General features: G+C 44.0%; 2 protein-coding genes across 10 annotated transcripts in view; both read right to left on the bottom strand.

The window, feature by feature from the left end:
* MTA1 (metastasis associated 1) overlaps positions 1-27,978 on the bottom strand; it is a 166,349-nt gene that overhangs the window by 22,722 nt on the left and 115,649 nt on the right. The window lies entirely within an intron of this gene.
* LOC141082817 (uncharacterized) lies at positions 15,535-18,665 on the bottom strand. Its single transcript, XM_073566782.1, has 2 exons — positions 18,568-18,665; positions 15,535-18,482 (listed from the first exon to the last, which is right to left on the bottom strand). The coding sequence occupies exon 2, from the start codon at positions 18,431-18,433 to the stop codon at positions 16,421-16,423; it is 2,013 nt and encodes a 670-aa protein (XP_073422883.1). The 5' UTR covers positions 18,434-18,482; positions 18,568-18,665; the 3' UTR covers positions 15,535-16,420.

A 27,978-nucleotide genomic window follows, 5' to 3' on the forward strand; every position in this document is an offset into this window, starting at 1 on the left:
CTATTTGCATCAGGGTTCCCCAACTCCAGTCCTCAAGGCCCACCAACAGGTCATGTTTTCAGGATTTCCTTTGTATTGCACAGGTGAAGCAATTATCACCTGAGCAATACTCAGGAAATCCTGAAAACATGATCTGTTGGTGGGCCTTGAGGACTGGAGTTGGGGAACCCTGATTTACATGATTGAACATTTTAGCTTGAAGTCATAGACTGCTTCTTACAAGATTGACGTTCTTTCTCTTGGCGCTTTGTTTATGGGGGGTCCACTCTGAGCGCAAGTATTAGCAGACCGTAAATTTCTCTGTTTGAAGAATTTTCTTGTGTCTCAGTAATGTCTCACTAATCTTTCTTGAGAAGAACTATGAACCAGTCTGTGTGCCTTTTGCAAATCTGTTCTTGGATAAGTCTTTAACAGAGGTTCACTTACATTTTCACTCTGCAGTTTGGAAGTTTGCTCAATAGAAAACACATGAACAAACTGCTTATATCTTATGAATTTAGTGAAATACTTGTCTATAAATTGTGATGTAGATACCAATCAAAAGATAATTAACCTCATTTTAGGACCAAGCTATTGTTTTATTTATTTTTTTATTGTGTTTCCAGAAGCTTAGCTGTTTATTTTTTTCTCACGACAGTTATATGCTCTATTTCTGGGGGGCAGAGTTGTGTTTTGGTACTATTTTGGGTCACATAAAATACTTTTTCCCCCAGGCGAACAGGGTGGGTATGGAAGTGATACAGGAAAAAATAACAGCAATTCTGCAATTTTTAGGGTTTTGTTTTATAATGTTCACTTTGTGGTATAAGCAACATGTTTGTTTTATTCCATCAGTAAGATTGTGGCAAAATTAAGTTTGGATATTTTTTGTTTTCCCACAAATCTGTTTTTCAATTGTTTTCTGAAGAGTCATAACCTTTTTTACCAATTGATTGGGCTGTAACAGGACTTTATGTTGTGGTATGAGTTTACTGTGGGCCTAAAAACTAACAGACTGCTAGTTAACTAACTACCTGTCTGCTCTACCTGGAGCTTGCTTCTACTGGCCCATTCAGCTGCTCCACGTCAACAGAGCAGCTCAGCTCTTCTTCTGGCTTGTTCTGCAGACCGGATGTGACTGTCAACGTCAGGCGGCTCCCTGCAGTTATGCAGCAGGGAGCCAGCTGTCATTTCAGCATGATGTTGTCATGATGGAAATGGTAACACAACCTCTACCCCAAATGTGAACGAAGCCTATTCAGAGTGTTTTCTGCGGAACTGACCAGACATCTTATTTAATAGGTCTTAGGCCAGGTTCACACTATTCTACAGATATTGTGTAGTGGTCTGGTAGATCGCCTCACTTGGCTGCTTAACGAGGTAGTCACAGGAATGCTTTCTGTTTAAATTTCAACTGGTTTATTAAAAAAGGCTTCATAAACCAGTCCATACCAAAAGAAATAGACATATTACGTCTTCTTGACAAAAACAAAACAAAATAACAGGAATCAGGTGTCAGCTCTGTTTACCAAGAGCTCAGCTCTCCTCCAGAGACCAGAGCACTGAATGCGCCCAAAGGACTACACCCTGGGGTGGACATATGGTGAACAGCCTCCCACCCACTCTTCAGATGTTCACTAAAAAACTTAGCCCTTAATGTATGAAGATGAGCCAGGACAGAGTCAGCGGTTTTCGGTACACTTTGGGGCCGAAACTATCGGGACTGTCACCACTGTTGCCAGGGGATGATTCTTCTGGGAGGGAAGAACCTTTGCACTGGACAGCAGGGGGAGTGGGGGAAGTAAAAAGGACTGAGCGCGGGAACTAGGTAGATTTGACGGGAAGGCGACAGGAAAACAAGGAGGTTGACTCCCTTCCCACTGCTCCAACTGCTAACTCCTCATCACCTTATCCCCCAGCGGTCTGACTTGCAAACTGAATGTGTCCTTACAGAGCTGTCCCCGGACCTTCCCTTACTGGACAGCTCCTTCCCACTCTCAGTGAGAGATAATCTTGCTTGCTCTGTTCTTAGCGACCACTTCAGAGGTTCGCACGCTGCCGCGGCCTGCGAGCGTGCATACTTTTCGTGTTTTGCGCCATTCTAGAGGAATCTACAAAAGAGACTGTTTCTACGTCCCAACGCACTAAAGCCAAGCGGCCCCAGATACACCGGCACTGTCGGGAGACAGTGCTTTTCGTTCCTCCGTAACAGAGACGTAGACATTGTCCACCATTTACGACGCCGGCGGGAAATATTCCATCCTCTTCCCAACAAGAACTGCAAGCGATAAGTTATCTTTTTCGTACACCTTCTTCTCAAATATTGTGTTTCTGTTCAAATCCTGTTGTTGCCGCTTTTGATTTCGTCTCCCTGTGCGGAGTATTCCTTGTATGATAATAACCTGTTCTAGTAAATCCTGTTAACCCCTTCTCTGCCTCCGGCTCTTCACTGCATCCAACGAACCTTACTTCCAGTACCTCTTACAATAACATGCCTGATTAACCCCTCTCCGCACTTATCGTGCTGTTGCATTCTGCCAGGTTCATGTCACTGAAGCCAACATCCTTAGTGATACATATCTCGCCTCCAGTATTTTACCAGTGACCTTGTCACAGTGGCCAAAATTTGAAGAAAATCACAAGAATGAGAAACACATGATACCACATATCACAGTGCTCCATATGCAAATTTCCTAAGCCCTCAATAAAACTGCAAAAGTGTGAACATTGCCCTACAGATCAAAGAAAGCATGATTAAGCTTAAGTAGTATTTTGCTAATTGTTTTACACAATGAGGGCTGTACAATAGTGGAAGAAAAACAAAGTTATTTAACGGTTATAAAATTTTTAATAAGATTCTGGCCACTAGATTAAACTCGGTTATATTGGATCTTATACACACGGACCAAACAGGCATTATGCCTGGTAAAAGCACCTCTATCAATATCAGGAAGGTCCAGTCAGTGGTTCAATATAGCTCTCTGGTGCCGGATAATAACTGGGCCCTGGTGTCGCTAGACACAGCCAAAGCCTTTGATTCCCTTGAATGGCCATTCTTGTCTGCATAGATATGGCTTTGGTGCTAAATTCCAAAAATGGATTAGTGTAATATCCGCAAAACCTAAAGCTCGTACAATCATTAATAACTCTATATCCAAACCCTTTTCTCTATCTAGGGGGACGCGCCAGGGGTGCCCCCTCTCCCTGGCCCCTGCTATAGAAGCGTTGGCAATACGTATGAGGTCCTCTCCGAGTATTAGAGGTATAACTATAGCGGATGGTCTAGACACTATTGGTTTATACGCTGACGACATGGTGCGGTTTATGGATAAAGCAGATGAGATGTTGCCACATGTGATTATTACCATAGATAAATTTAGTAAATACTCCGGCCTATATGTCAACTGGAGTAAATCTGCTCTCTTGTCCCTCTCTCATAGCCCTATGACCCATCTTGATTCTTTGTCCTTATTGCCTATGGTGTCTCATTTTAAATATTTAGGAATTAATATACCTAAAAGTAGTGAAACTGACTTGCAATTTAATATCCTCCCATTACTGGAACTTAAACGGATCCTAAATCCGTTTTCACCAATCTGAACTCCCTGACCACGTCCTTTATATGAGAGAAATCTAGACCTAAGTTTAAACGGTCTACTTTACAGAGGTCTAGGCGATGGGGGGAGCGACGCTGCTAGATTTTTATTTATATTATCTAGCAGGACAGATTAGGGCTTTAAGTACTGCTGGATTTTTATTTATATTATCTAGCAGGACAGATTGGGGCTTTAAGTAAATGGATGTCAGATAATCATCAAACCTGACACGTCTGCATTCAGACCTGGTTGGCCTTCATCCGCACTTGCCTTTTCTGGCATCATGGGAGCGATCCAGAAATGCTCGGGTACGGATTGCATTTAAAGTGGTCTTTCTTTTAATGTATCTAGGAGGCCGTAATGGCACAGTGTTTATTAAAAACGTAGAGTAGGACCCCCCACATGAGATTGCCTTGGCGCGGCGGGGTGGCTCAATTGAATTGATCAATTTTTTTGCTAAATATCTCATTTTGAATACAGTTAGATGTTATGTGCAAATGCACTTTATGTTATGCGTTCTGACCTTGGCAACGCTGGCTTCTCTTTTCTTTTTTTGTACATTGGTATGTGGCTGACCACCACTGTTGCCGTGCGCGCTGGGTTATGTTCGCCATTTTTTCTGTGTTCACTGTGATGGATCTAGGCTGCTGTGCACACATACACAGCAGCCCCACCCTGCCCCAAGCTTTATTTAATTGTGCACCTGTATCTGAACCTGCATTGCCCTTCATCTATGCTTGCTGGTCAGGCAATGTGTGGAGGCTAAACCTGACACGTCTGCATTCAGACCTGGTTGGCCTTCATCCGCACTTGCCTTTTCTGGCATCATGGGAGCGATCCAGAAATGCTCGGGTACGGATTGCATTTAAAGTGGTCTTGCTTTTAATGTATCTAGGAGGCCGTAATGGCACAGTGTTTATTAAAAACGTAGAGTAGGACCCCCCACATGAGATTGCCTTGGCGCGGCGGGGTGGCTCAATTGAATTGATCAATTTTTTTGCTAAATATCTCATTTTGAATACAGTTAGATGTTATGTGCAAATGCACTTTATGTTATGCGTTCTGACCTTGGCAACGCTGGCTTCTCTTTTCTTTTTTTGTACATTGGTATGTGGCTGACCACCACTGTTGCCGTGCGAGCTGGGTTATGTTCGCCATTTTTTCTGTGTTCACTGTGATGGATCTAGGCTGCTGTGCACACATACACAGCAGCCCCACCCTGCCCCAAGCTTTATTTAATTGTGCACCTGTATCTGAACCTGCATTGCCCTTCATCTATGCTTGCTGGTCAGGCAATGTGTGGAGGCTAAACCTGACACGTCTGCATTCCGACCTGGTTGGCCTTCATCCGCACTTGCCTTTTCTGGCATCATGGGAGCGATCCAGAAATGCTCGGGTACGGATTGCATTTAAAGTGGTATTGCTTTTAATGTATCTAGGAGGCCGTAATGGCAGTGTTTATTAAAAACGTAGAGTAGGACCCCCCACATGAGACTGCCTTGGCGCGGCGGGGTGGCTCAATTGAATTGATCAATTTTTTTTGCTAAATATCTCATTTTGAATACAGTTAGATGTTATGTGCAAATGCACTTTATGTTATGCGTTCTGACCTTGGCAACGCTGGCTTCTCTTTTCTTGCTTTGAAAGTAAAGGTACCTTACGGGCTCGTCTGGAACGGAGACCATTGCGGTGGAGTACGTTACTTATGGTATTGACTGAAACCAATGTCCCCACTGCCATGAGATCTTCCCGGAGCTCCTTCCTTGTTGTCCTTGGGTTAGCCTTGACTCTTCGGACAAGCCTGGCCTCGGCACGGGAGGAAACTTTCAAAGGCTGTCCAGGCCGTGGAAGGCTAACAGTAGTTCCATAAGCCTTCCACTTCTGGATGATGCTCCCAACAGTGGAGACAGGTAGGCCCAACTCCTTGGAAAGGGTTTTGTACCCCTTGCCAGCCTTGTAACCCTCCACGATCTTGTCTCTGATGGCCTTGGAATGCTCCTTTGTCTTTCCCATGTTGACCATGTATGAGTGCTGTTCACAAGTTTGGGGAGGGTCTTAAATAGTCAGAAAAGGCTGGAAAAAGAGATAATTAATCCAAACATGTGAAGCTCATTGTTCTTTGTGCCTGAAATACTTCTTAATACTTTAGGGGAACCAAACAGAATTCTGGTGGTTTGAGGGGTTGAATAATAAATGACCCCCTGAATAAACTTTTCACAATTTAAAAAAAAATTAAACAAAGAAATAACATTCTTTTTTGCTGTAGTGCATTTCACACTTCCAGGCTGATCTACAGTCCAAATGTCACAATGCCAAGTTAATTCCGAATGTGTAAACCTGCTAAATCTGCATGGGGTTGAATACTACTTGTAGGCACTGTAAATATGGTGTCCCTAGCTCCCAATTCTTTCGTTATCTTCAACGCAGGTCGGCTGTCCAGTCGCATTTACGTTACGTGCTACCCAACCTATCTCATCTATCCCTTTAATAGGAATCCTCAAATCCCAAGGCCCTCAGGACCTTATCTCTACTCTTTATACGTACATGTTGTATGCAGGGACTGACTGCTATAACGACGGTTAGGGGGAAGTGGGAAGATCTCATTCCCGATGCTCAGGCTGAGGATTGGGTGGATATTCTTGAATCTCCAACTAAGGTGTCTCCGTCTAATAATAGAATGACTCAATTATATATCTTACACCTGTCGTACCTAACTCCATCACGACTGTTCAAAATGGGTCATTTACAGTCCTTGGAATGTTTGAGGTGTCATACACTGGAAGCAAACTTTATACATATGGTGTGGGGATGCCCCATTGTCCTTTCCTACTGGTCTGAAGTAACATCATTGTTAACATCCTTAGTGCACATTTCGGTTCCTGAGTCCATTAGTTTGTTTAGACGAGAAGACATGAGGACACTGTATGAGGATTTTTCTATGTGAAACACTTTTTTTTGGCTAGGAATGTGTTGGCGCTACGTTGGATGGGAGGGTCGCACCCCTCTCTCAGAGCTTGGATTGGTCTGGTAAACTCGGTCATTCCATAGGAGCGAACGCTTTATCAAAATAGGGGAAATTCGACAAACTCTGGGACCAATGGAATTCTTCTCATCTCACTATTTTGGTGAGTGGAGGCTCGGTATCACCGTGACTGCTATAGTTGAGATACATTGAGATATATTTATGGCATCACAATGTTTTCTTTCTTTTTATACTGTGTAATGTACTAGGTAGCGTGTTAGGTATAGTTGTAGTTTAGTTAGATTTGTAGTGTCTAGGTGATATGTACCTTCCAAGGATATTGAGCTTAATAATGCTTTTGTTCACCTGTTTAATAATCTATTTAAGTAATGACTCATAGACCTGTGAAACTAATATTGTATAAACAATATAATGTGCGAATTGCTATTCTCCTATAATTATTTTTGACAAAACGCATTTGTATTATTTTGTTACATGCATATGTGTACATGTTGTTTTCTTGTTTTTCTTAGTTTATAAACGAATTTAAAAATAAAAAAAGTTACTTACCGGTAATGGGATTTCTCAGTGCCCATGACAGCATCACGGAGAGAGGGGATCCGCCCTTCGGGGACAGGAAACCTACAGATAAAAGGGCAGTAACTCTCTTTCGCATCAGTTGGTTTAGAGAGCATCGGAGGACCTCCAGGTTAATTACAACAAAAACATATATGCTTTATCATATTGCTTATCAGAAAAAAACCCACCGTGTCTCTACATAAACACACTACAAACAGTAGAAACGTGCTCACCCACGCGTGATGGGAGGGAATGAACGGGTGCTATCATGGGCCCTGAGAAATCCCGTTACCGGTAAGTTACTTTGTTTTTTCTCTATCCCTCATGACAGCACCACGGAGAGAATAACAGAGATTTGTAACTTGGGGAGGGACCACAGCCTGAAGAACCCTTCTCCCAAAGGTCAAGTCAGAAGAAGAGGCCAGGTTCAGCCTATAGTGCCTAAAAAAAGGGTGGCAGGTGATGAGCAAGTGGCCACCTTACAGATCTGTTCTATTGATACCTCTGACCTTTCTGTCCAGGAGGTTGCCATTGCTCTTGTGGAATGAGATTTCGGCTCATCTGGAACGACATTCCCACTGGATGAGTAGGTCAAGGCTATAGCATCTTTTATCCATCTCACCAGGGTACTCTTGGAGGCTTTGAGTCCCTGAAAATACACAAAGAGAGCCTTCCTTCCTATACCTCTGGGTGGACTGTAGGTACTGAACCAGACATTTCCAGACATCTAAGGTGTGGAATCTTTCTTCTTTGCTATTCCTAGGGTTAGAGCAAAAGAAAGGATGGACTACCTCCTGCACCTATGGAAACGAGATGCTACCTTTAGTAAGTAGGCCGGGTCAGGTTTTAAAACAACACTATCATCTAGTACCTTTGTGAAGGGAGGACCTGCTGATAAGGCCTGAATATCACTTACTCTCCGGACTGATGTTAAAGCCACAAGGAGAGAAGTTTTGAAAGATAGGATCTTGAGAGGGCTGAATCTAGAGGTTCAAAAGGAGGACCTGTTAGTGCTGATAGAACCAGATTTAAATCCCAAGATGATAGTCTCTGACTATCAGCCTAGATCTTGCGGTGGCTCTGATAAAGTGCTACCCATGGGTCGCCCGCTTCACCCTGAGGGCTGCTACCTGTACTTTTAAAGGTACTAACTGCCAGGCCCCGTTTTAATCCCTTTTGTAAGAACTCGAGAATCACAGTAATTGGGACCCAATTCTGAACTCTTACGCCTGAAGTGGACAGGAACTTTCTCCAGGTCTTATCGTAAAGTCTCGTAGTGACAGGTTTTCTACTGTTTAACAGGGTAGAAACTAAGTTCTCTGAAAAGCCTCTTTCTCTTAATAGCGCCCCCTCAAATTCCACGCCGTTAAATGAAGGTACGCTGAGCGAGGGTGGAACACCGGTTCCTGACAAAGAAGGTCCAGGAGACCCGGCAGAACCCCAGGATCGGTGATCGACCACATCCTCAGCCAGGAAAACAAAGCTCTTTTTGGCCAGAAGGGGGCTGTCAATATTAGTCATGACCCATCCTCCCTAACTTTTCATAGGACCGCTGGGTTGAGGATAGTTGGGGGAAAGGTGTATGACAGACTGTGAGTCCACGGAATCATGAAAGCGTCTAGGGCTTGAGGATTCCCCCTGGAATCTAGGGAACAAAATGCTTCCACCTTTTTGTTGATGATATTGGCAAACAGGTTTTTGACAGGGGCCCCCCACATTTTCACAATCTGCTCGAAAATGAATTGGCTCAGAACCCAGTTGCCCTGTCTCAATTGATATCAGCTCAGAAAGTCTGCCATCTGATTGTCTACCCCCTGAATATGTAATGCGGAAAGGGACAGGAGATTGCTCTCTGCTAAACGAATGATTTGGGAAGTGATGTTCATAAGGGTTTGGGATCTGGTCCCCCCTTGGTAGTTTAGATAGGCCACTACCACCTGATTGTCCAAGAACACCCGAACGTGATGACCCTGTAGAATGTGTAGGAAATCTGATAGTGCATGACCTACTGCCCAAAGGTCTTTCTGGTTTGAAGACGCCTCGAGCTCCTGGCCTCTCTACACCCACTGGGTGACCCTGTCGCCCATATGAGCCCCCCATCCTGTGGGGCTTGCGTCAGTGGTAACTACCCGAGATACTTCTGTTACCTAGGGAGTCCATTTGGACAGGTTGTTGGTGTCTCTCCACCAATCTAGGGAACGAATGGTGGGGGGGCGTGGCGATGCAGACGAGCTGAGAGGACGTACTTATTCAGAGCTCCTAGGATCCTGACTCAAATCCTGCCTTTATATCACCCGAAAGACCCACCTTGATAATACTCTCTGGGCTCCAGGGACCCTCTGGCTTCTGAGGAGGTGCGGAGTGCGGCTCCGGTCAGGGTAGATCCTGGGAGACCCAGACAGAAAGCAGAGCCTGCAAGGAGACGGCGGCCATTTTCTACTGTGTGCTCTGTAACTGAGGCTCAGCCTGGAACCTCAGGTGCGGCGGGTTGGACGGAGCGCAGGACTCAAATGTACACAGGAGGGTACGCACGGTGTGAGCTCTGAGAAATGAGCCCTGTGCTCCCTCATTGAAGTTGTACGCTGCCCGCTGGCGCGTATCTTGATTACATTCACCGCTCTCATCACCTCTTGGTTGGGACGGGGGCTGCTGTCTCCGCGGCAGTTTGCTGACAGCACAATTCATCGGATCACACGGGGTCTGTTGTAGGACCTTTATAATATGATCTCACTGCCCTGAAGCTAAGGTCGCAATGGGTATTATACCCTGCTGATAAAACTACGTAACAGACTGTGCTTGTATCTCTGTACTTTTACTTTCAGTTCTCCAATTCCCTGAGGCTGGAAGGATGGATAACGCAGTGACTTGCTGACAGAGCAGCATATTACAGCTGGAAAAGAGTTGCACAACTGACCAGATAAGTTTGGTTGTTCTGTCACACTATACTAAATTCAGGCAAATTAAGCTCCTGCACTACAAGAGAGCTGCTATAAATTGGGGGCAAAGGAAAGTGACAATTTACTTCAACTTGCTATACCACATAAATCTTAACCATGAGCCCGCCGAAGAGTTCAGGGGCGATTGAAAAATTAAAAGAATTTGCAAGGCCCGACCCCTCTGATAATTCAAGATCCCGTAGAAATACTCAATTAAATGTTAACGCTGCGGACCAGTGTAAAAATCACAATTCTGATAGCGGAGAGGGAGGGGATCAAGAAGACTTGACTCTAAGGCAAGCGTCTGAACAGTTAATGCAAGCCATATCTCTAACTAGAACATCCCTGACTTGGAAAATAGAGGAGGTACATTCGGAAGTGGGCGTCTTCGGCAGGATATGCAAGCCATGAGAGGGCGCATTACGGAAGTTGAAACGAGAGTCTCCAGCCTGGAAGATACCCTTACGCCCTTGGAAACTAAACTGACAAAAGTAGCTGGCTCCATGAATGCCTGGAGGCAGAAGGCGGACGACATGGAAAACAGGTCGAGTCGGAATAATATCTGAATCATTGGATTACCAGAACGCTCTGAAGATCAACAGCCGGAGCAATTTTGGAAAATTGGCTTAAAGACACTCTGGGAGATGAGTTCTCTTCAACCTTTTCTGTAGAAAGGGCCCATAGGGTCCCAACAAAATCTCTCTCCCCCCAGGCAGTCCCGCCACATCCTTTTTTGGCACGTCTCCTAAACTGCAGGGACAGAGACACGATCCTCCGCATGGCAAGGCAAAAAAGCCCCATTAAATTAAAAAATGCCACAATATCAATTTTTCCAGATTTTTCCATGGAGCTACAGAATACAGAAATGGTGGGCTCAATTTATGGAGATCAAGAAGCAACTCAAAGAAAGAAACATCTTACACATTGACTTACCCATCTCGACTCCATATTGTTTACAAGGGCTCTTCCATATTCCGCACAACCCCGGCGGAGGCCGTGGAATGGCTGCGGTCCCAAGCATGAGCGACTGGAACGTCATTCTGATTTGACTGCTGCCGTTCCCAATATGGGTACATAGGGAAAAAGGGTCTCTTTCCACCAACGTCCAATGTAACACCCATACCGGACACGGAGTTCAGTGAGGGTACCCTCTTTTTGGGAATATGACAAGAGCTTGGGACTGTGCTCCTCTTTGAACTTTATTTTGTTTTTTCTTGTTTCAGTATTGTTAGTTGCTGTTTATATAGATACTGCTGCCAAGATGCTAATTATGCTGCCTGTAAGGTTCAGTCTGCGCAACACTGTATACCATATTTGAACAAGGGACCATGGGGTCTGAATTAATAATAAAAATAATAATTTTATTTCTATAGCGCCAACATATTCCGCAGCACTTTACATTATAGAGGGGACTTCTACAGACAAAGGACATCACAGCATAGCATAGCAATAAACGCATAGATCAAAACAGATACCAAGAGGAATGAGGACCCTGCTCGCAAGCTTACATCTATAAGGAAAAAGGGGAGACACAAAAGGTGGATGGTAACAATTGTTTTTATTGTTCGGTCCATCCCTAGTGTAAGAATCGGGTGTTCCTGTGGCTGCATGAACCAGTTAACAGTCTAAATATGTAACAGGACAGACACAGAGAACTATTAAATGCAAAAAGCATGTGAGAACATGATGCGAGAAACCTGGTTATGGTAAAAAAAATGTGAAATGAGCCACACAGGGATATTTAGGTTAATGCGTTGAGGCGATAGGCCAGTCTGAACAAATGCGTTTTTAAGGAACGCTTAAAACTGTGGGGATTAATCGTACTAACCTGGGTAGTGCATTCCAAAGAATTGGCGTGGCAAGTGAAAAGTCTTGGAGACGGGAGTGGGAGGTTCTGATTAATGAGGATGTTAAACTCAGCTCATTAGCAGAATGGAGGGCATGGGTGGGTGGTAGGCTGAGATGAGGGAGCACTGACTTGGAATGTGAGAGGCCTTGGGTCTCCCCGAAAGAGAATTTTTCCCAGATTAATCGTCATCGTCCTCACATTGTGGCCCTTGTTGAAACACACTTGACCAGAGATTCGGCTCGTTATGTGCAGAAACCATGGGTACAATGGTCCATACATGCATTCCACACCAGTTACTCTAGAGGGGTTTCTTTGTTAATCCATAAAGGACTCTAGATGGGAGGTCCAAGAGGTTCAGAAAGACACTGAGGGACGCTTTGCTTTTGTGCATGCGTCGATAGATTTGAAAGACTACGTCATAATGAGTGTCTATAATCCACCCCTGGCCAATATATCAGTCGTTAAAAAGGCGGTAAGCTTTGCCTTAAATTATCCAGATGCATTAGTTATGTGCATGGGAGATTTTAACCTTGTCATGGATAACGGTCTTGATAGACTGACTAGATGATGGAGTATCCAGAACGGCCTGCTCTCCATCTCCGCTATCATTGCTTATCGAGGGCAGTGGTTGGTTGAATTTGTGGAGGATACCTCATCCTGACGTGAGAGAATATACCTGTCACTCGTCCATTAGATGCACTATCTCGTATAGATTATATATTTGGTTCCAGCAACCTGGCAATGTGGGTGGGGTATGTGGAACAGGGGCATCTCAGATCAGGAGTCATAATGTATTTTGGAAGTTGAACCCATTTTGGCTGAAATTAATAGGCCCCAATGACAGGGAATGAATGGTGGCTTAAAAGCCAGTCATGCGGTCCAATAAGTGACCCTTTAATGTAGCCTAGTCCCTTTTCTTTGTTGGGAGACGGTACCCCCGCTTCCGAGAATCCAATGTTAACCCCAGGTATTCTTGCACCGTGTTTGGCTCTAGCCTTGATTTTTTATTTTTTGTTAGTTTTAGAAGGCAGCCCAGGTCGATTAGGGTATTCATTACTCTGTCCTGCTGTTCTCTGCAGTGTTGAGCTGAGTCGCTCGCTATCAAAAAATCTTCCAGATGGGGAACTATCAAAATGTCCTGTTCTCTCGGATTAGCCATCATCTCTGTCACTAATTTGGTAAATACCCGGGGGGATACTGATAGTCCGAAGGGGAGGGCTCTGTACTGAAATTCCTTTATTGATTTCAATTTGAATTTCAGAGTTCTCGCATGGACATTCAATTTCCACAGGTTTATAATTTTCCGATAGGACTCATCTGGCTTGGCCACTAGAAACAACGGGGAGTAGAATCCCCTTCCCTGAGGTGGGACTTCCTGAAGGACAGACTTTCTCACGAGGTCCCTGACCTCGTATTCCAAGGCCTCTTGTTCTTGTGGAGAGGATCTCAGGGCAGTTACTGCAAAGCTCTGGGGAAGGAGGGAGTGAAGTCTATCCGAAGGCCCACCCTGACCAGGTAGAGTATCCAGGGGCTGTTTGAGATTTTTTCCCCCAGGCCGGAAGGAAATAGGATAATCCTCCCCCCCACTCTGGGAAAACCGTCACTTTGAGGATTTTTTATCTCGGGAAGAATTTTCGAAGAGGAACCCCCTGTCCTTTCTTCCCCTCATGCCATCTATTCTGCTCCCTCTCTGGGGCCTACTACAGAAGAACTCTTTGCTCCGAAAGGACCGTTTACACAATGGGGGCCAGATCAGCGAAAACCTTCTTGTCCCCCTGCTTTTTGAAGGATATTGTCCAGTGTTTCCGCAAACAAAAATTGACCCTAACAAGGGATTGAGCACAGTTTAAGTTTTGTCTGCAAGTCTCCTGGTCAGCACTTGAGCCATAGCGCCCTACGGGCTGCGTTTGAGAGAGCCGCAGGCTTAGATTTTAACCGGACCAAATCACCTGATGAATCTGCCAAGAAAGCAGCTGCACCTTTTATCAGGGGAATGGACTCCAGTACTCCTGGGCAACCCATCCCGCAGCTGCTTCTCCAATCATATCTCCTAAGGGGATGACAAATCTATTAGAGGCGTTGGCCACTACTACATCAAGCTTAGGGGCCTTATCCCATGATGTGGATGCCTCCTCCTTAAAGGGGTACTTCCCTTTAAGGGAAGGCACCAAGGAGTTTTTCCTGTCGGATTTCTCCCACCCTTTCTTAATTAGGGCCTGAATGTTTTCGTTCATGGGAAAAACTTTTACGCCTCTTCTGGCCTAACCTTCCAAACATTATGTCATGTACCGTCTTGTCAGGGCAAGGGTCTCTCACCCCCATAGTTGATCTTACTGCTTTTACCAGGGCATCTACTTCATCTAGGGGAAAGAAGGGACATCCCCCCGTTTCATTATCCGAGGATGAAGAGGGGTCTGGTACATCAGAGCCTATTTCCACGGAGCTAGAGGAATCTGACTGAGAGCATACGGCTGCTTTCCCTCCTTTTGACCTTATCCCCGTTTGAGGGATTTAAAGGCATTTTCGACCTCTGATTTGATTGCTGATCTCAGCTTGGAGGCAAAGTCTGGGGCTCCCTCGCGGATTACTTCTCCTCTGCAAGAACTACAAAGTTTCTAATCCCAGGACACTGGTAATGCTTTTTTGCACATGGGTCAACACCTATGCTTCACTTTTCCCAATTTTTTCCTTCCCTAATAAAAGAAGGGAGAGAATGGACCACAATTACAATGGAGAACTTTCACAAGATCACTCACCCATCTGGCGCAGCCGCAGGTACCAATTCTGGAGGGATAGGATCCGGTAAAGGGTTTTTTGAAGATGGTGACATTTCCGTTGCGCTCGAATTTCTGCTGTGCTGCGTGGAGTGACTGCTGGATTGTCCTCTCCGCTAGTCTGCAGGACGTCTCTCCTGTGGCTCTGGTGGCTGCTGCTGGGGTTGCTGGGGCTGCTGGTCCCTCTCCTCCATGAATTCGCAGGACTGCATGCAGCAGGGAGCGTCTGCATATTCTCACTATCGAATTTGCCCCCAGCGCCGTCACTTCTGGTTCCTCCCTCCTACGGCCGCGTCACCGGGGAGCGCCTCAGCTGCACATGCGCCGGCCGGGAACCCGGCAGCCCAGCTTTAGTTCGGAGCGGCAGCCATCTTTCTTCACCTTCAGGTGCGCACGCTGCCGCTACGCACACCCCCGGGAACACGGAAGTCCCTACCTCCTCCCCGAAGCGGCGGCTGCGCTTCCCCCCCCCGCACACCCTGCAAGACCCTTCGGTCCCAGCGGTAGCAGCCTCAGGCACTGCACCAGCCACGGCAGGGGCCTCCCCGCTGCCGGAACCCAGACTGGCCGCCCCTGGATCTTCATCCTGCAATCTTCAGGTACCGCAAAAAGCAGGTTCCCCGTCAGGGACAGGAAACCAACTGATGCGAGGGACAGGTACTACCCTTTTATCTGTAGGTTTCCTGTCCCTGAAGGGCAGATCCCCTCTCTCCGTGGTGCTGTCATGGGGGATAGAAAAATATGAAATTTTCAGCCATTAAAACTAATTAAAAATTTAAGAAAAAAAGAAAATTATATATTTTTTTGCATGCAGGAAAATTTAATCCTGCTTTAATTAATGAAAATAATCCTGACATTTATTTAATCCTTCTCAAACTAATGGCCCAATAACATTTAACACTGCATATTGAATTGACTTGAAAGGAGGCTCAGGACACATATACAGTCATATGTTAAAGCTTGGGCACCCCTATTAATGTTAACCTTTTTTCTTTATAACAATTTTGGTTTCTGCAACAGCTATTTCAGTTTCATATATCTAATAACTGATGGACTCAGTTATATTTCTGGATTCAAATGAGGTTTATTGTACTAACAGAAAATGTGCAATCTGCATTTAAACAAAATTTGACCGGTGCAAAAGTATGGGCACCCTTATCATTTTCTTGATTTGAACACTCCTAACTACTTTTTACTGACTTCCTGAAGCACTAAATTGGTTTTGTAACCTCATTGAGCTTTGAACTTCATAGCCAGGTGTATCAAATCATGAGAAAAGGTATTTAAGGTGGCCACTTGCAAGTCGTTCTCCTATTTGATTCTCCTATGAAGAGTGGCATCATGGGCTCCTCAAAACAACTCTCAAATGATCTGAAAACAAAGATTATTCAACATAGCTTTTCAGGGGAAGGATACAAAAAGTTGTCTCAGAGATTTAACCTGTCAGTTTCCACCAGGGCTGTGGAGTCGGTAAGCCACAGTTGCGACTCCGACTCCTGGATTTTATCAGGCTCCGACGCCGACTCCTTCATAAATGGCCAATTCATAACAACAAATTTACTGTTGTAAAATATTAAACATCGTGCTTATTCAGTTTCTCACCATCATATAAGTAATCAGACCACTTAGAGCAAAAACTACATTTATTAGAATACAATTAGAATATAGCAAATAACTTTTATAAACTTTTCTAAACTGTAAGTAAATATGCAATAAACACTTTTATGCAGTTAATAAGAAGAAATCTATAAATTTGTCCTCAGAAAAAGTATTGCCTCTGTCAGATCCTCCTTCATGGATGCCCTCAAATCTGATCTAATTATTTTGAGAGCAGAGAACAACCTCTCTACACTAACTTGTGTTGGTGGCAAAGCAGTAACCACTCGGGCAACATCTCTGACATTGTCAGGATACAGAGGAATCGCTTGTTGCACTGTTATTTTTGATGAACGGTCAAATTTCTCAATTTCTTTTAGTGCACATGAAAAATTCTGCTGAAATGTACTGGCTGTGTTCCTTGATGGGGATGACTCTTCTATGCGGGAACGCTTTGCACGGTCCTTGTGATCCAAATATTTTTCGAAATTAAATTCTTCATCAGTTGATGATGAGGGTGAAGATGTGGCAGGACGACCAAATTCTTCTTGTTCCTCCTGACTGTTCTGCAACCCTTTCATCCTTACTGCTATTTCAAACAGAGCTTCTTTTCCTTTACTTAGCTGTTGATCATCTAGAAGAATCCGATGCATTGGGTCTACATAAACAGCTGCCAAAAGAATGTTATTTTGTAATAGTAGCTCCTCTCTCCGTTTCATTGATGTAGCAATGCCACTTGCAATTAACCCTCCTCTTTGGGACAGGCGAAACATCAGATTCTTCCACTCCTTTAAGAAAATACCTGGAGTTAAGTCCTCTGCTTGTAATTTTTTAGTCACTGTAAATGGGTGCTCTAGCAATTTTTCCAGCTCAGTCCCCTGATTCCACTGACTTTCATTTAGCGTCAGTTGAGGGTTAGCCATGTCTACAAGAAAGGTTTTCAGTTCAACCAAGCGCTGAATCATTAAGTAAGTACTGCCCCATCGTGTGGCTTGATCAATAATTGCCCCTTTTCCAGCACGTCTCTTCAAAATTGAGTCAACTTTAGGGGTTCTGGCAACAGTAGCCAATTTTCTCACCTTGCCAATCAGTGCAGCAGCATGTCCTTCTTGCAGACTGTCTCTTATAGCCAGCTGTAGCGTATGCACAACACAGCGCATGTGATGAATGAAAGAACATATTGACACAGTTTCAACAAGATCATCTAAACTATCATGTTGCTGTTCATCTGAAGCAACTTCAGTTTGCTCCTCAGTTACAATACTGTGTTCCTCTATTTCAAACATTTCTGTGTCTGTGGACCCAGAATGTTCTTCTAGCTGCTGGTCACCATCATTACTCTCATTCATTAGCTTAATAGTACTTATCATATTTGAAGCATTGTCAGTTACGACAGAAAGAACTTGCTCTTTTTTAAGTTCATAGTCTTGCAGAACCTTTTCCACCAAGACCTGGAGAAACTCACTGGTGTGATGAGCTTTGGTGTCTTTTACTGCCAATGTCTTGGTAACTATTTCATTTTTGTCACAAACAAATCGGACATTGATGGCAAAATAGTTCACTCTGTGACGTGTGCAGGCATCCATTTTAAGAAACAGAAAGCATCCCTTGAGAGTTTTTTTGAGTTCTTCCTTTTGTTTAAAAGCTTCTTCGATTACTAATTTTCTAATACTCTCTCTCTCCAGAGAAACACCAAGCTTGCGGGCCATTTCCCCATTCAGACACATAAAAGCTGGTCGTGAAAATAATGAAATAGGCACACTATCCTTTACAACAAGCTCTATGATCTGTTTTTTAAATGTATCTACTGTCATTGTCACAGTAACTTTGTCACTGACAAAATATCTTGCAACTGATGGCTGCAAAGTTCTCTGCTCCTTTGTTTGGCTGGAAGAGCTGGGCACTGGTTCATTGGTTTGGATGCAGTCTTTCTCATCCACTGCTTTCAGTACTTCTGGATGAAAGCGCTGTAAATGTCTCTTTAGATTAGAAGCTCTGGTAGGAGCATTTTTATCTTTGCCTGAATATGCACTCATCTTGGCTTCACAGCATTTGTTTTCGTCTGGATCATTTGTCATACACTGACAGACATAATGTTTTCTATCTTGAGTGATGGTGAAATGTTCAAATACAGCTGATTTAATGTGATGCTTCTTTGACATTCTCAGGTTTTTAATTCTGCATTCACAATCCAAATGACAATTGTTTTTCCTAAAAACAATTGTACAAAATTATTGCCAGGTCGTACAACTGATATAGTGGTGAGTAATACTGTTATTATTCCTCATGTACTCACAGTTAACTGATGCAAAGTTTGTTGAAAGGATAATACTTCTTACAGTCTTCCTCTTCTGAGTAGCAGGCAGCTGTGAGATGCTTGGAAGACGCACACCTAGTATGATCTAGTCTAGAGGAGGAATCATAGAATCGTAGAGTTGGAAGGGACCTCCTGGGCCATCTGGTCCAACCCCCTGCTCAAAGCAGGATTCGCTAAATCATCCCAGTCAGATGTCTGTCCAGCCTCTGTTTGAAGACTTCCATTGAAGGAGAACTCACCACTTCTCGTGGCAGCCTGTTCCACTCATTGATCACTCTAACTGTCAAAAAGTTTTTTCTAATATCTAATCTGTGTCTCCTCCCATTCAGTTTCATCCCATTGCTTCTAGTCTTTCCTTGTGCAAATGAGAATAAAGTTGATCCTTCTACAATGTGACAGCCCTTTAGATATTTGTAGACAGCAATTAAGTCTCCTCTCAGTCTTCTCTTTTGCAAACTAAACATTCCCAAATCCTGCAACCTTTCCTCATAAGACAGGGTTTGCAGACCGGTCACCATTCTGGTCGCTCTTTTCTGAACTTGCTCCAGTTTGTTGATGTCTTTTTTAAAATGTGGTGCCCAAAACTGGACTCAATATTCCAGATGAGGTCTGACCAAAGAGGAGTAGAGGGAAATAATGACTTCACGTGATCTAGACTGTATGCTTCTGTTAATACATCCTAGAACTGCATTTGCCTTTTTTGCTGCTGCATCACACTGTTGACTCATATTCAGTCTGTGATCTATTAGTATACCCAAGTCTTTTTCACATGTGCTGTCACTTAGCCCTATTCCTCCCATTCTATATATGCTTTTTTCATTTTTATTGCCCAGATGTAGTACTTTGCATTTCTCCCTGTTAAAAACCATTCTGTTAGTTACTGCCCACTTCTCCAGTTTATTTAAATCTTTTTGAATCCTCTCTCTCTCTTCTCTAGTATTAGCTATCCCTCCTAGCTTTGTGTCATCAGCAAATTTAATCAGTTTACCCTCAATTCCTTCATCTAAATCGTTGATAAAGATGTTGAACAATACAGGGCCCAGGACAGAGCCCTGTGGTACCCCACTTGAGACATTCTTCCAACTGGATGTGCAGCCATTTACGACCACTCTTTGGGTCCGATCACTAAGCCAGCTATGAATCCACCTAACAGTTGCCTTGTCCATTCCATACTTAGTCATTTTTTCAATAAGGATTGTATGAGAGACTTTGTCAAATGCTTTGCTGAAGTCAAGATATACTATATCTACAGCATTTCCTTGATCCACCCAATCAGTGATACCATCATAGAAGGAAATTAAGTTAGTCTGACATGACTTATTAGTTACAAACCCATGCTGACTCTGTTTGATCACTTCATTCTTATCCAGGTATTGACTTACATGTTGTTTAATAATTTGTTCAAAGATCTTTCCTGGTATAGAAGTCAGACTCACCGGCCTATAGTTGCCTGGGTCCACCTTCTTCCCCTTTTTGAAGATAGGAACAACATTTGCTCTTCTCCAGTCTTCTGGCACTTCTCCTGTTCTCCAAGAATTTTCAAAGATTATGGAGAGTGGTTCAGAAATTTCTTCTGCTATCTCCTTCAGTACTCTGGGGTGTAATTCATCTGGACCTGGAGACTTGAATTCATTTAGGTTAGCTAAGTGTTTCCTCACTATCTTTCTGTTTATAGATATCCTGGATTCTTCTATTCCCTTAATAGGACAGTGAATAACAGTTGGTGTTACATTTCCTTTCTGAGAGAAAACAGATGCAAAATAGGAATTTAAAAGTTCAGCCTTCTCAACATCCTGTCTTACCATTTCATCATTTTCATCCTGTAAAAATCCTATAGCATCTTTGACTTTTCTTTTACTTTTGACATATCCCCAAAATCCTTTATTATTGCTTTTGACATCTCTTGCAAGCCTCAATTCATTTTCAGCTTTAGCTAATCTGATTTGTGCCCTGCAGATTCTGCAGACAGCATTATATTCTTCTTTAGATATGCCTCCCTCTTTCCATTTTATAAACATTTTTTTCTTCCTTTTTAGCATGTGCTTAAGTTCTGTGTTCACCCATCCTGGTTTCCTTAAATGCTTCCTATTCTTCCCTCTTTTCGGAATTGTTAACAACTGTGCTTTGAGAATTTCATTTTTCAAGATTTCCCATCCTTCCTGGACATTTTTGTCTTTAAGGATATCCAGCCATTGGATCCCTCCAATTATCTTTCTGAATCCCTTAAAATCTGCCTTTCTGAAATCTAACCTTGACGTCTGAGTCTTCACAGGTCTTCCGCCTCTAGTTATCCAAAATTCTAAAATAGCATGGTCGCTGGAGCTTTACTACTAAGAATTTGCAACACATTTTCACTTTCAGTTTCATACATTGTAAGTAGGGGGGTTGGGGCAGCATGAGGTTAACCAAGTATAAGATTAGATAAGGGCAGTGGAGAACAGTGACACACAAGAAGTAAGAAATGTCTCTATCTCCAGCAGAACTGCTTATCACTGTTGTTGATAGTTTGATAGAACATATATATTTGAGTAACATTTATAAAATTCATATCAAAGTTCAATTATGAAATATTAATACATTTTTTTTAAAGCTGGAGTCGGAGTCGGTACATTTCTACCGACTCCAACCAAAACTAACTCTGACTCCGACTCCACAGCCCTGGTTTCCACTGTGAGGAACATAGTAAGGAAATGGAAGAACACAGGTACAGTTCTTGTTAAGCCCAGAAGTGGCAGGCCAAGAAAAATATCAGAAAGGCAGAGAAGAATGGTAAGAACAGTCAAGGACAATCCACAGACCACCTCCAAAGACCTGCAGCATCATCTTGCTGCAGATGGTGTCACTGTGCATCGGTCAACAATACAGCGCACTTTGCACAAGGAGAAGCTGTATGGGAGAGTGATGCGAAACAAGCCGTTTCTGCAAGCACACCGCAAACAGAGTTGCCTGAGGTATGCAAAAGCACATTTGGACAAACCAGTTACAATTTGGAAGAAGGTCCTGTGGACTGATGAAACAAAGATTGAGTTGTTTGGTCATACAAAAAGGCGTTATGCATGGAGGCTAAAAAACACAGCATTCCAAGAAAAACACTTGCTACCCACAGTAAAATTTGGTGGAGGTTCCATCATGCTTAGGGGCTGTGTGGCCAATGCCGGCACCGGGAATCTTGTTAAAGTTCAGTGTCGCATGGATTCAATTCAGTATCAGCAGATTCTTGACAATGTGCAAGAATCAGTGACGAAGTTGAAGTTACGCAGGGGATGGATATTTCAGCAAGACAATGATCCAAAACACTGCTCCAAATCTACTCAGGCATTCATGCAGAGGAACAATTACAATGTTCTGGAATGGTCATCCCAGTCCCCAGACCTGAATATCATTGAACATCTTTGGGATGATTTGAAGCGGGCTGTCCATGCGCGGCGACCATCAAACTTAACTGAACTGGAATTGTTTTGTAAACAGGAATGGTCACAAATACCTTCATCCAGGAACTCATTAATAGCTACAGGAAGCGACTAGAGGCTGTTATTTTTGCAAAAGGAGGATGCACGAAATATTAATGTCACTTTTATGTTGAGGTGCCCATACTTTTGCACCGGTCAAATTTTGTTTAAATGCAGATTGCACATTTTCTGTTAGTACAATAAACCTCATTTGAATCCAGAAATATAACTGAGTCCATCAGTTATTAGATATATGAAACTGAAATAGCTGTTGCAAAAACCAAAATTGTTATAAAGACAAAAAGGTTAACATTAATAGGGGTGCCAAAACTTTAACATATGACTGTAGTTGCCATGTTATACAAGTAGTGAAAAGTACTGCTCTCCCAACAGTGATTCTTTCAGGAGGGAAAAAACAGGGCACAGACAGGTCCTTCATTTGTGGGGGGCCACGAAGGACAAGGAGGGCAGAAATAGTTGATTGGCCGTATCCAATATTAAAGGGAACCTGTCACCTGTTTTGGCCGATATACGATACGGCCACTGCCTTTCAGGGCTTATCTACAGCTTTCTATAATGCTGTAGATAAGTCCCTGGTGCGACCTGAAAGATCGGCGCAGCACCAAAACGACGCATGCAGAGGCGTCCGCATACATTCGCATGGCCTGCGTACCCAATGTTAAAGATAGGTACGCAGGATGCATGCAGACGTAGGCGGACCTGAATGGAAGAGGTGCAGCAGTGGGCTTGGCTTAACGGAGGAAGTACGCAGCCCTCCGCAGATCTGCCCAATGCAAGTGGAAATCAGCCTTACTCAGGTGGTACTCAGACTGCAATGCACAGATTGCATATTTTCTGACGCCAAACTCAGCAAATATGTCCACAAGGCCATCGAGTGAAGGTTAGGAGACTTGTGGCCAGTCCGTGCCTAAAACATTGTGTGAATCTGTCCTTACTGTGGGAAGAACACCACAATAAGAAAATAATACTACATTTGTTTGCGAAACATGGTTAATAGAAACTCACTCAAATGTGCGATTCGCATAAGCTTCATCAGTGGATATTAACAATATATCCAATATACTTTATATTCCTTCTCTAATTATTGTTTTGAATATTTTTATGCTATTTCAATAGAAGCCTTTGTTGTTTTACTTTCTGGGGATAAAAATCAGTCCTTGGCATTTGATGGACACAAGATACATGGCTTTGTTATACTACATAGTTGTGAAGTACCATGACAATCTGCTCCAAAAGTCTCTTGTATATGTATTTCATGTTCCTTGACTTGTCATGTAACATTACAGCTAAATACAATGTCGGTCATAGTGGCTAGTTCGGTTTCTATAGTGTGGTTTGTTTAGGATGACGCTTATCAGTCCTGACTCATTAGAACTATGCATCACAAACAGAGTTCTTCCATCACTTTACAAGAGCACTGTAATACATGAATGTGGCCCATCGTATCCTTCTCAGCCAGTCGTGTGGTTCTCTGTGGAGTGTCAAGCATGAGTGTCCAAGATAGCACATTGTAATACTGGAGGGCGATATACATACAGGATCATTTGCAAAAACACATTTTATTGGTCAATTTTCCAGACCTTTCTCACGTGACAGACGTAAAGCAAGATCCATGGCATAAGCCAGAAAAGTGATTGTTGCAGGCATCCAGTAGAGGCCCAAGGAAATTACAGCACATTGGCAAGTACAACAAATAGTGACGTTGTACTGAAATCATTCACCTAAAGCCAAAGCGATTGTCAACAATGCACAAATTAAAGGAGGGGGATAAAGTGAAGTGTGGCAAGTATTGCAAGTGACTACTCCATCAATACAAGGCACACAAGGGAAACAGCGCTGTTTATCATAGCCCGCCCTGTACAATTCATACCTGCATTAGGATATGTGCACATGGAGTTTTTTGAGCAAGACCTTCAAGTCTTTGAAAAGTTTTGCACTTTTGAGGAGGATTTGAACAGTTTCCTCTTAGTTTCTGCTCCAAAGCCTACTCAAGAACTGCCTGCACCTAGCCTAATAAATCATCACTAACCAGACGGCCTGTTAAGCAAACTGAAAATCAGGGACATACAGGTGCTTCTCACTAAATTAGAATATCATCAAAAAGTTAATTTATTTCAGTTCTTCAATACAAAAAGTGAAACTCATTTATATAATATGAGTTTCACTTGTGATTTACTGACGCTTCCTAAGTGTTTAAAAAAGTTCCCTTAGTCTGTTTCAGTAGGCTCCACAATCATGGGGAAGATTGCCGACTTGACAAATGCCCAGAAGGCAGTCACTGACACTCCACAAGGAGGGTAAGCCACAAAAGGTCATTGCAAAAGAAGCTGACTGTTCAGAGTGCTGTATCCAAGCATATTAATGGAAAGTTGAGTGGACGGAAAAAGTGTGGTAAAAAAAGGTGCAGAGACAACTGGGATAACCGCAGCCTTCAATGGATTGTTCAGAAAAGGCCATTCAAAAATTTTGGGGAGATTCACAAGGAGTGGACTGCTGCTGGAGTCATTGCTTCAAGAGCCACCACACACAGACATATCCAGGACATGGGCTACAAGTGTCACATTCCTTGTGTCAAGCCACTCATGACCAATAGACAACGCCAGAAGCATCTTACCTGGGGGCCAAGGAGAAAAAGAACTGGACTGTTGCTCAGTGGTCCAAGGTGTTGTATTCAGATGAAAGTAAATTTTGCATTTCATTTGGAAATCAAGGTCCCAGAGTCTGGAGGAAGAGTGGAGAGGCCACAATCTAAGCTGCTTGAGGTCTAGTGTGAAGTTTCCACAATCAGTGATGGTTTAGGGAACCATGTCATCTGCTGGTGTAGATCCACTGTGTTGTATCAAGACCAAAGTCAGCGCAGCCGTTTACCAGGAAATTTTAGAGCCCTTCATGCTTCCCTCTAGCGACAAGCTTTGTGGAGATGGAAATTCCATTCTCCAACAGGACTGGGCACCTGTCCACACTGCCAAAAGTACCAATACCTGGTTTAAAAACAACAGCATCACTGTGCTTGATTGGCCAGCAAACTCGCCGGACCTTAACCCCACAGAGAATCTATGGGGTATTGTCAAGAGTAAGATGAGAGACACTAGACCCAACAATGCAGACGAGCTGAAGGCTGCAATCAAAGCAACCTGGGCTTCCATAACACCTCAGCAGTGCCACAGGCTGATCCCTCCATGCCACGCCTCATTGATGCAGTAATTGATGCAAAAGGAGCCCTGACCAAGTATTGAGTGCATTTACGGAACATTTTGTCATGATCCCAGTGCAGGTTTTTGAGCTGCACACTTGGAGTTAATGTCTGGAGCTCGGTGCAGGTTTTGACCTGCACACCTGGGGTTAATGATTGTGGCCTCTTTCTGGTTCTGGGAGAGCTTCTTAAACCCCTGGGAAGCTTCAATCCCTGCCAGTTATACTTTTGCCTTTGGCCTAGTGTGCTGACCCCTGTGTGCCTGTTTGTTGCTATAGCTTGTTTATATGGTTCTGACCCGGTTCTGTTTCCCGTTGTGAGTTTGCCTGTTGATTTTGTACTGCGTTATCATCTCTGTGTATGACTCATTGCCTGTGACCTGACTACTCTCTGCTCGCCCCTCTTGTACCTTTGCAGCTATCTCTGTGTGTGACTCATTGGCTACGTCTTGACTATTCTCCCTGTCTATGCCCCCTGGTAACTTTGTCTCGCAGTTACCCTGCTAGGAGTTATCTTGCAGCTCCTAGCTCTGTGGAGTTTAGGCCACGCCCCTAGCAGTCACGTGCTTCAGGCCCTGCGACTCTGAAGTACGCATCTACTCGGCTGCTGCCCGCTCCACAGGTATCTTTGAGCACTGTTCGCTTTACTCAGGACACGCGCACTGGCTCAGTGAGCAAGTTCAGTGCGGTGTTCCTGACATTATAACTGGCCTACAATTTTTTTTTTCTCTCCTCACTTCTGCAGCATGGACCCACTGTGTGCTTTATCTGAGCAGTTGAAATGCTTGACTCAGTCACTGCAGAAGCTTAGTTTGGAACACCAAGCTCTGGCCCAGTCCCAACGACGGGTGGAGGACTCAGTTCAGGGGGTGCTTTCCGCAGGCTTCCAGCAGGTGGGGAATAGAGATGTCATTTTAGTCCCACCCGAATCCCCGGTTAAATTGCCAGATACATTTTCTGGTAACAAGGATTTCAGGGAATTTATAGAGGGCTGTAAGCTCTTTTTCTCTTTGAGACCCTGCTCCTCTGGGGATGAGAAACAGAGGGTGGGGGTGGTGATGTCCCTGCTTAGGGGGTCCCCACAAGCCTGGGCATTTTCACTTTCCTCTTCTGCCCCTGAGAGAATGTCTGTGGATGCGTTTTTTGAAGCCTTAGGGCTTATTTATGATGAGCCTGATAGAGTGCGGTTGGCTGAGGACAAGGTGATGAGTGTCGGTCAGGGGGGAGCACTCGGCCGAATGGTTCTGTACTGAATTCAGACGTTGGGCATCCGAGATTTCCTGGAGTGATGCCGCCCTTTGGGGGCTGTTCCACAGAGGCCTGTGTGAACGTCTGAAGGATGCTTTGGCACTTCATCCTCCGCCTGACTCCCTGGAGGATGCCATGGTCCAAGCGGTTCACATGGATAGCAGGCTGCGGGCTAGAGGCATTATGCAATGGGAAACACCATTATTCTTCAGTGGAGATGAGACCCGGACTCTTCCTATGGCTATGGAGGTGAGCGCTGTCACCTGTGAGGGAAAGGAATGAAGACGCCGCCGGGAAAAGCAGTTGTGCTTCTATTGTGGGAAATCTGGACATTGGAAGAAGGACTGCCCCTCCTGTCCGTCATCCTCCAAGATGGCGGGAAACGACTAGGTCTGGGTAGTAGTCGAGGAGGCTACCCAGACCTTCAGGTACAATGGTGCTGCAGGTGGAACTGGAACTTGGTTATGGTCCTGTTCAGACTACTGCTTTCATTGACTGCGGTTCTGTTGTGAACCTGATTGATACCAAGGTTATGACTCTTAATAAGATAGGGACAGTCAGGCTTCACGATCCTGTTAAACTTGTGGCAATTTGACTTGTTGCCTCTTACCCAAGACGGTATTCTGTTGCAGGTCTGAACTTTTTTCTCTAAAAGTGGATTCCACTCATGTGGAAAAACTAAGTTGTCTTGTGCTAGATAACTTGCCTCCAGGACTGGTACTGGGGATGCCTTGGCTTCTACGCCATAATCCTACCATTGATTGGGTTACAGGGGAAATCACTCAATGGGGATGCAATAATAAATTTGGTAACCTGGGACATCTTGTTAACGCTGTTAAATCCGTGTCTGTGTCGTCTGTCAGTCTGGAAGGTATTCCGGAGTACCTGAAGGATTTCAAAGACGTTTTTTCCGAAAGTGAGGCTGAGGCGCTGCCACCACATTAACCCTACGATTGTGCCATTGATTTAGTACCTGGAGCCAAGTTACCTAAGGCTCGATTGTTCAATTTGTCTGGGCCTGAGCACCAAGCCATGAAGGAGTACATAGCTGAGAGTCTCCGCAAAGGGCATATCAGGCCTTCTGTGTCACATGTGGCAGCAGGGTTCTTCTTTGTGAAGAAAAAAGATGGTGGTTTGCGGCCGTGCCTCGACTTTTGGGAACTGAACAAGATAACGGTTAGGAACTCTTACTCGCTTCCCCTCATCCCAGACTTATGTAACCAGTTAGCTGGGGCCCAATGGTTCTCCAAGTTAGATCTGCGGGGGGCCTACAATCTGATAAGGGTTCGGGAAGGGGACAACTGCATTCCTCACATCAGAAGGACTCTTTGAGAACCTGGTAATGCCGTTTGGGTTAACTAATGCACCCGCTATTTTCCAAAATTTCATCAATGTTGTGTTTTCTGATTGATAGGCCATTTTGTTATTATTTATTTGGATGACATTTTGGTGTATTCCCCGGACAGTCAATTTCACTTGC

Source organism: Dendrobates tinctorius, unplaced genomic scaffold (genome assembly GCF_039654945.1).
Source record: "Dendrobates tinctorius isolate UK_male_01 unplaced genomic scaffold, ASM3965494v1 ptg000019l, whole genome shotgun sequence".
NCBI classification, from domain to species: Eukaryota; Metazoa; Chordata; class Amphibia; order Anura; family Dendrobatidae; genus Dendrobates; species Dendrobates tinctorius.